The 9,630-nt window shown below is 37.1% G+C and overlaps 1 protein-coding gene across 1 annotated transcript; it reads left to right on the top strand.

Annotated features, from left to right (window-relative positions):
• The first annotated feature begins 3,180 nt into the window (after nt 1-3,180).
• Nucleotides 3,181-4,060, top strand: LOC108577252. Its single transcript, XM_017940384.1, has 2 exons — nt 3,181-3,612; nt 4,020-4,060. Exons 1-2 carry the CDS (start codon nt 3,183-3,185, stop codon nt 4,058-4,060), a joined length of 471 nt encoding a protein of 156 aa, XP_017795873.1. The 5' UTR covers nt 3,181-3,182.
• The last annotated feature ends 5,570 nt before the right edge of the window (nt 4,061-9,630 follow it).

The following is a 9,630-nucleotide window of genomic DNA, read 5'->3' as shown; positions in this document are numbered from 1 at the left end:
AATTTATTAACTTAATTTTTCATTTTATTGAAATTTTCATAATGACAAAAAATGACGAGCATTTTATTTCAAATCCATTAGTATATAACATTTTAAAATTGCCTCTTACAGTTTTGCAGATTTTGATGATTTACATCTTGCGCGCACATCCACTATGGTAGTAGCCGTTCTAACTTTCATTTTAATGAAACATTGTAGGCTTGCACTAATAAAGATGCACTTATTAAACTCATGACATACTTGCTTTAATATGCAAATTAAATGAATGGATATTGTAATTTTTGTGGCTCGCCTATCATGCAGTTTGCGCACGTTATGTAAATCTTCACTGAAAGCATTCTGTGCAATCTGCACAATAAAAATACTTGTCAAAAGAGATTAATATGTGCATCTTTATCTCTGTTGTTATTAACATTCTTTAAAACCGTGACGATTTTTGTAATAAACATGATAAAACGGGTATATTGTACTGGAGTTTGCACATTTTGATAACGTGATAACGTATGATAACGTTTGATAAGGTATATATATATATTGCAATTAGCTTTTTATAAGCGTGTAGAACATTGTTGGTCATCCATACAGTTCAGTTGTTAACGATCATAAAACGCGAGTATTCAGAAAGATGGTAAATATTAATGCTATTAATGTAATAACTTTACTGTCTGCTGCGTTTGTTGAGTGGAATCAGGGACCCACAGCAATTAATATCGCAGAAGAATATTTAAGGGATGTATTATTCGATTTAATTGTAAGAAGTGTCGAAGACACAGCATTCCTGGTTGAACATGAAACGTGTGTTCAAATGGACGGGACGCCTATCGAACAAGAAATTCAGGATGCTGATTTGAACTGGTTAGATGAAGAGGAGGAAAATAGGACACCGAATGTTCCAAACATGTACGAAGAAAACGTTGTATGTCATTCGAATAAGGAATACATCCCATTCGAATATAAAAGGAAAGCTGTGGCGTACTGGAACAGCGGTAAGTCGAAGCGATTAAAATTAGACACCGTGCGTTCCAAATTCCGTCGCGTGAAATCTGAAAGAATGCTTCGTAAGTGAGCTTTACAAGTTGAATAGGGTGGCACAAAAAAGGAAAAGATAAAACGTATTGATGGGTATACATTTAATAAATTTATGGAAGCTCGGCAGTTAAGAGTAATTGTGCATGAAGTAGATCTACGGCGATGGGCTTTACAAGAGAGAGATATAGAAAATTTACAAACATTTAAAGCCGGACATACTTGGCTAGATACTTTTAAAAAGACGTTTAGATTAGTGTCCAGAAAAATTACCAGATTTGTAACCACAAATGTGGTAAATCGAGAAGACGATATTCATTTGCAATGCAGCGCATTCGTGAATGAAGTAAAATTATATAGAGCCCGAAATGAACCACTCAATGTTTACAATTCCGATCAAAGTGGTTTTAATTTGGAATTACATTCAGGGCGCACTTTGGCTGAAGAAGGTATAAAAATCGTAGAAGGAGGGGTTCAATCAGTGTCATCCACCACTCATAGTTACACCATCCAGCCAACCATTTCAGCTGATGGACAATTACTGTCACCATTATTTATTGTACTCAAAGAGAGTACAGGACATTTCGGGCCGATTGTGGAACAACATTTATTTCGCCCTGACAATGTATATATTGCAGCTTCAAAGTCAGGAAAATTAACTACGGACCATTTCAAGACCTGGTTAAGAGAGATTTACTTCACAAATACTGGGTCCACAACAGTTCTAATTCTTGATTCCTGAAGTGGTCACTGTAAGAAGACAGTGAACGAAGTTACTCCCGAGGGTAAAAACGTAAAACTTTTTATAATACCAAAAGGTGGAACAAAGTATGTTCAACCACTGGATGTTTACGGTTTCCGCACTTGGAAAAATTTCGTTCGCCGATTTTCCGATATAGTTCTCATTTCAAATCACGACATTAATCTCCACGCTAGGAATAATATAATCAAACTTCAATCTCTGGTCCACAATCAATTTTCATCGCCAAGGTTCTAAAATTTTATTAAATACTCCTGGTATAAATCCGGATATATAGATGAAAAACCAAATGCATTCCAGAATCCTGTTGAGTACTGCTATTCTGTTGAAAATGAACCAAGATGTCATATTTGCGGTGACGTGGCAATAATTAAATGCGCATGGTGTAAGAAATATTTATGTCTCAAACATTTTTTCGACGAGTACCACTATTGTCGAAACTACATAGAATAATTGCTATACACACTGTATGTACTTCTAATTTATAAATCGCTCCACCTTTGCCACGATGTCATAGGTGAATAATAAAAACAATTAATCTTTTCATTGCTGTTAAGAAACTCATTACTGTCATTGTTACTTGTTACTGTATAATTTAGTGCAAGCCTACAATGCTTCATTAAAATGAAAGTTAGAACGGCTACTACCATAGTGGATGTGCGCGCAAGATGTAAATCATCAAAATCTGCAAAACTGTAAGAGGCAATTTTAAAATGTTATATACTAATGGATTTGGAATAAAATGCTCGTCATTTTTTGTCATTATGAAAATTTCAATAAAATGAAAAATTAAGTTAATAAATTTTTTTTGTTATAAACAAACTATATTTTGTTAAATTTTTAACACCATGTTATTGTACATCAGAAACCATTAACCTCGCCCAATGCACCTTAGTACCTTTATAATCAGAATACGCCAATCTATCGAAATCGAGCATAAAAAATTGGACATTCCATTTAAGAAAACAAAGGTGACCGCTATATCTTCTCTACACCTCCAATTGCAAGAATACCATTTATACCATATTATGTAGTTTCTTAAACCCTACAACTTCTGTAAGTAACATTTTCTCATACTGTTTAAAATAACCAAGATATTTAAGTGGGCAGAGTTCGTGAGACACACTTGTTCTTCTATTCGGTTTGTCTCTTTGGAATAACGTAGCTGTATGTTTGACCTTCGTAACCTCAGACAGTCAGTTGTTAAATACAAACAATGTAGGAGTTACAACAGTTAGTTACCGCTTAGCACTTGGAAACAGTGGACATTAGTTTAAGACGATCTGTGTAAAACGTGAGTACGAGTACAGTTTTTGAACATTTTGATTCTGGAATGTCAAAATCATTGTTTAGTGTACCTTTTATTGCTTAAAATTCATTTAGGTAGGAACAGACTATGGGTAAATCAAAGAATTTACTTGAAAACGAAAGGGAACAAATCGTAAGGCTGCGAAAGCAAAGTAAAACCTTCACCGAAATAGCAAATATAGTGAACAGGTCAGAAACGGCTTGTAAACAAGCTTGGTATAAATTTTTAAAGACAGGCATGTATTGCGATCAACCGAAAAACGGAAGACCACGGAAAACAACACCGAAAATGGATCGCCGGATTCATCGATTGAGCGAAAAGGATCGTTTTCGTAGTGCAAATAATATTGCTGCGGAGATAAACTATGAAAACGATACACAAATTAGTGCTAGAACTGTTAGGAGAAGATTAGAAGACTTTAACTTAAGAGGACGAAAACCCCAAAAGAAACCACTGCTGAGTTCTAGGAATCGAAAAAGACGACTTGCATTTGTTAAAGCTCATAAGCATTGGACAAGTGAAGATTGGCAAAAGGTATTGTTTTCTGACGAATCGAAATTCAATCGCGTCTGTTCTGACGGGATACGGTACGTTAGACGTCGAATTGGCGAAAGTTTGAAAACACAGTGCGTTTTAAAAACTCTTAAACATGGTGGTGGAAACGTTATGGTGTGGGCGTGTTTTTCTCGAAGCGGCCCTGGTCCGATATGTCGTATCAATGGAATTATGGACCGTTTTCAATACATGGACATACTCAAGAACACAATGTTACCTTTTGCACGCAACAATATGAGTGATGATTTTATTTTTCAAAATGATAATGATCCGAAGCACACGGCTCGGGTTGTGAAACAGTTTTTTCAAGAAGAAAATATTATCGTGCTGCCGTGGCCGTCCCAATCACCAGATATTAATCCAATCGAGAACTTGTGGAGCATCATAAAAAAGACAGTACAAGGTTATAAACCGAAAAATTTGAATGAACTTTACTCTACAATTGAAACAGCTTGGAGTAATATTACGGTAGATCAATGTAAAAAACTAATAGATTCAATGCCAAGAAGATGTACCGAAGTGATAAGAAATAACGGATATTGGACAAAATATTGAATTTAAACAAAAATTGTGCATATTTTTTTACCAAAACTTAATATTTTTTGTGTAGTCTTAAACTTTTGACCGACGAAATATTATACAGATTTCGTTCCTTTTTTTGTAACTTCGCTACTGAGCAAAATATCAAAACGAAATTTTTTTTGTAAGTGTATAAACAAATGTCTAATTAGTTAATACCAAAAGTAGAACACTGTATTTATATTTTTTATGGAAAGTAAATCAATTATTTATTTTTTCCATTTCGTCTTAATCTTTTGTCCGCTACTGTTCATACACTTACTGACAAAAGTTAAGAAACAAAATGATCGTTTGGGAATTACTGTACATTTTTCATCTTCTGAGATACATAGATTGGAATTAAAAATAACATAAAAAAATAACATTTCATACATCAACGTACAACAAGGTTTTGTTCGATTATACTTGCATAAGGTCTGCAATTAAGATTGAATCGAGGAAACAAAACAGAAGTTTTGTAACAAAAGTTAAGAAACATGAGAACTGTTAGATTTATATAGCTAGATAAATATAACAAAAATTAAATCTAAAGCCTTCCTAAGAAGTATGTGTTTCTTTTGCGTGCGTTCCAAAAAATCCGTTTTCTCTTTTACTACATCTGTTTAGTTTTAGACCTAAGTGTTTATGATACTCAACAAAAGGCCCTTCGGTCCCAAGCGGTGTCGCAGGCAATTTTCGGGCATTGCGTTGGAACGTTTTCAGTCCGAGTATAGTGCTCTTGCTAGCAACTTCGAATAGCGAACCTTCCTTGTGCGTAATAAAGAATATAATTTAAAATAAGAAATATTTCATTATTTCATAATTCCTAAAACCCATAATCCAATAAAAACATCTCTCAATAAGTAGAGTATACAATGTAAGCAAACGTTTTTGAGGATGTTTAGTCTCCTCTCTGACATCGTCTAGTGTGGTTTGTATTGTTAGCTGCATTAAATATGACAAGAAGACAACATTTAACTGAAACCAAGAAACAAAGAGTAGTTGAAATGTTTAAAAAAGGCCAGCGAAAAATTAACATTGCAAAAGTATTTGGTGTGAATCGTTGCGTTATCACGAAGATTATAAAACGATTTCAAGAATATGGAACTGTTAAAATGACACTACGAACCGGCAGACCGCGAAAAACAAGTCAAAAGCTAGATCGTCGAATAGCAAGGCTCTCTAAATGCAATCCATTTTGCACTGCTTCCAAAATTAAAAATCAATTGGGTCTCGAAAACATTAGCAGCAGAATAGTTAGCCGTCGTTTAGACGAAAATAATCTTTTTTCACGCAGAGCATGTAAGAAACCACTTGTTTCTAAAAAGAATCAGAAAGCTCGGTTGGAGTTCGCTAAAAAGCACATTAAATTCTATGGAGTGATGAAAGTAAGTTCAACTTATTTAATGTCAAGTACTTGAAACCCACAGTAAAATTTGGTGGTGGTAATGTGATGGTGTGGATGTGTTTCTCACGTGACAGTCTTGGCCCGTTAATACAAATAAAAGAAACTATAGATAGATTTGTGTATCATGATATCTTACAAAATCATATGCTACCATTTGCTAACGAAAAAATGTCAACAGAATGGTCATTTCAACATGATAATGACCCAAAACATTCTTCTAAATTAATTAAGGCATTTCTCGTGGAACAGAATATTAATGTAATCAAGTGGCCAAGTCAGTCTCCAGACTTGAACCCAACTGAACATTTGTGGGATTACGTTGAACGTCAATTGGGAAGCCGTTATTTTACCAATAAGACGGAGTTAATACAAGAAATCACGAAAATATGGTCTGAAATACCGGTTGAATTTGGTGTTCGATTAATCGAGTCAATGCCACTCAAATGCCATGCAGTCAACAAATCCAAGGGTTATCCAACACCTTACTAGATTATCACGAAAATTACAGACATTTACATACCGTTGTTTTTGTTAAAAGTGGTAATATAATTCAAGCAAAATATGTTTCTTAACTTTTGTCACAAAGCTTTTGCTTTGTTTCTTTGACTCAATATTAATTGTAGTCCTTATGCAAGTATAATCAAACAAAACCTTATTGTACGTTGATGTATAAAATGTTATCTCTTTATACTATTTTTAATTCCAACCTATGTATCTCAGAAGATGAAAAATATATAGTAATTCCCAAACGATCATTTTGTTTCTTCACTTTTGTCAGTAAGTGAATATCCAGAAAGGGCATTTATTTACCTTTAAAATGAGCCCAAGGTCGAAATATTATCTTTAAACAAAGCCGAAATATTACGGATAAAGTGATGACATGTCGCCTGATTTTGTTAAATTTTTCAAGACTTTAACATTAAATAGTGACTGTTTGATGGCTTTAAATATACAATTTGAACAACCCTACTGTTTTGACTTGTGATCTAGAATTGACCAGACCTAACGTGCCATATAAATGCATACATTTGAGTGCAACGGTAGATTCAATAGAGCAGGCTATGGTGCTAGCTGCGCACATTAACATAGAGGACACACGTTTCAAGATCGATGGAAGTGTGTACATTGCGCCACTGACCGGAGGAGAAAGTCGAGGAGAATATTTGTCTTTTGGATCAAATGTTACAGGACTTTAATGTACAGGACCAAAAGGCTTTAGGGTGCTGTTAAGGTACATTGACAAAGGTAGAGTCATAATGTTCTTATCTTCAAAGCGGGATTGCGATAATCTATGTCAATATAGCCGCAACAAGTACGGTGGTAATTCCATTGAGGAACCACATTTGATATCAAGGCTTTACAAGACAACTGTTGGTTATTCTGTACCGACATTGTCAGTCAGAGTATCACTATACCAGGATGTAAGGTAGTTATATACTTTTTTTTTTTTATTGGCTGTAAAAAGTGACTATCGGTCTGTGATTTTTTATTGCAGCCAGAAATTTTTTAGCTTCGTAAGCAATTTTTTAATGCGCCGAAATCTGATTTTATTATTCAGGAATAGCAAAAAAAAATATTTACATTTTGTAACAACCATCAACGAAGACGGCGACAAAAATTTCCATTCCGCGAGAGGAAGTGAGAGGGACGACCCTCTATCCTTGTCGACAATCAAATAATCGCGAAGCGATAGAAGCTTCCAGAACAAACTAGCTCGCGATCCGCGGTAAACTCGCGGTTTTACGCGGGAGTCTCGCAGTTTCGCGCGGGAGTCTCGCAGTTTCGCGCGGGAAGCCACTTAGCGACGCGACTTGTTGATAAGCCGCGCTTCATTAGCAACAGTCAAATATAAATATCACGGCCGTGGACGCGGTCAAGCATCATCAGTCTTGCTGATTCCTGCGTCATTCTTGTCATTCTTCATTCTTGCTGATTCTTGCATTCATTCCGGCTCATTCTTGCATTCTTGCTCCTGCTCAGTCATTCTTGCAGTCCGGCTGCCGTCGAGTTCAGTTCACTCTTTGCGCTCTGCGTTCTGCCCGTGCTAGTCTTTCTTGCATTAACAAAGTACAGTATTATATCTACCCGGTACTGGCCCAGCACTACATCACTGGAGGACAAAACTACCAGGACGTCTACCATCCCGAAACGCCAATTTGGCGTAGGCACTTCCACTGTGAGTCCGAACGATGCTCGGACAATCATCACCCCGGATCCCTCGTCGCTGCATGGTGAGTCAATTCCCGTTACTGCCATGAGCAACAAGAAACCAAACATTTCTGAATCATCGTGTTCATACGCTAACGTTTCTACAAAGAATCGTTTTGATATCTTCAACTCGAATCCTGCCTGCGCTGAGCTATTCTCAGAACTTTCTAGTGGCTTAAACAACAACAATCCCGACCTTCCCAATCCAAATGCTAACATCAATACCAAACCGCGTACCTTCCGCCCTCCTCCCATTTATATTAAAATAGAACCGAAAGACGTTATTAAATTTGGCAATGAGCTAAGTGCCAGCATTGGTGAAAAGAATTATTACTTAAAATTCATCCGTGATCAAGTTAGGATCAATTTTAATAATATAGATGCTTTTACCGCTGCTAAACAGGCTTTTCTTGAAGCTGCGCTAAAATTTCATACGTATTCCCTCCCTTTTGAAAAGAACTTCAATGCCGTCTTAAAAGGTTTGCCCCTCGTTCAGCCCTCTGAAGATCTAGACGAACTCAGGAAAAATAATCTCAGCCCCTTAAGCTGTGTAAATTTCAAGAATCAAACTTCCTACCCCATTTTCAAAATTTCTTTCCCTCCCTCCACGACTCTGGCTCAAATTCGGAAAATTAGTTTTTTATTCCACGTAAGAATTTATTGGGAAAAGTACAGAAACGGACGTAACTACACCCAATGCTTCAAATGTCAATCCTACCGGCACGCTTCTGGCAATTGTTACAAAAATCCAAAATGTGTTAAATGTGGCGGTAATCACACTTCTAAAGATTGTACCAAAGATTCTCATACCATGCCCACCTGTGCTAATTGTGGTGGTCAACACACAGCAAACTACTCTCAATGCCCCTCCCTCTTGGGATATCTTGCGAAAAGAAACACTGTTGTTTCCAGAAACATCGGGCTCTCCAGCTACCCGGCTCGCAAGGCACCTATCGCTTCTTCCTCCTCCCCTCCCCTCCCTAACCATCCTTACAGCCAAATAGTTAGTGGGGATACCGCTAGTTCTGCACCCCACACCTCGAAATCCGCAGCTCCGTCCCAAGTTACCGATTTCCAAGAATTGTTCAAGGAATTTTCCTCGTTCGCCCAAAAAGTTATTCCGGTAGTTAAAACGTACGTTCCTAAGCTAGTCGCATGTCATACCATTTTCGACAAAATCGAAGTCATCAAGACGTAATAGTCTGACAAAAAAAAAAAACGCAGCCAAGTATTCTTGCTGTACTCTGCTGGGAGAGAACGAGGTATTACCATCGGTCGCCCTTCAGAGTGGGAGAGTACGAAGCCTAGCTTTCGGACGCCCTTACAGCACAGGAGAGTACGGGGACTGACACCTGGGTCACTCTTTGGAGGAGAGAACGGCTGGACTATCCGCCGGTCGCCTACCAGGAGAAGTGCGGGTGGACTCTTCGATCATACGCGTATCACTTAATATTTTGATAGGAGAGTACGGGAGCTATACCTAGATCGCTCCTGGAATGGAAAGAACGGCTGGACTATCCGCCGGGCGCCTTCCAGAGTAATTCCGCACTTCCCGCGGGAAATCTTTCACCATACACACGTACCGCTTCCCTCATAATTCTATGACATTCACCATAAATAAGAACCATTTCTACTTTCTCTGCTATCGTGTAACGCATTTTAGAAAACCGAACAGTTAGACTGAATAAATATTACGAAGCTGAACTCTAGTCGGTAGTCAAATTACCAATAATGTTTGAGGATACAGATAAGCGTACAATGTGATTGAATGTTTGTTTATCTTTTGTGACCCGTGTTACGTAATAC

Source organism: Habropoda laboriosa, unplaced genomic scaffold (assembly GCF_001263275.1).
Source record: "Habropoda laboriosa isolate 0110345459 unplaced genomic scaffold, ASM126327v1 scaffold708, whole genome shotgun sequence".
NCBI classification, from domain to species: Eukaryota; Metazoa; Arthropoda; class Insecta; order Hymenoptera; family Apidae; genus Habropoda; species Habropoda laboriosa.
Note: the sequence above shows the minus strand (reverse complement) of the source record. Positions and strands in the feature narration are given on the sequence as shown.

Bases quoted from the DNA above. Each gene is read 5' to 3' on its own strand.
- LOC108577252 (XM_017940384.1), top strand. From the start codon at position 3,183: ATGGGTAAATCAAAGAATTTACTTGAAAACGAAAGGGAACAAATCGTA. The intron at 3,613-4,019 runs GTGAAGATTGGC...AATCCAATCGAG, and splicing joins AGCTCATAAGCATTGGACAA to AACTTGTGGAGCATCATAAA.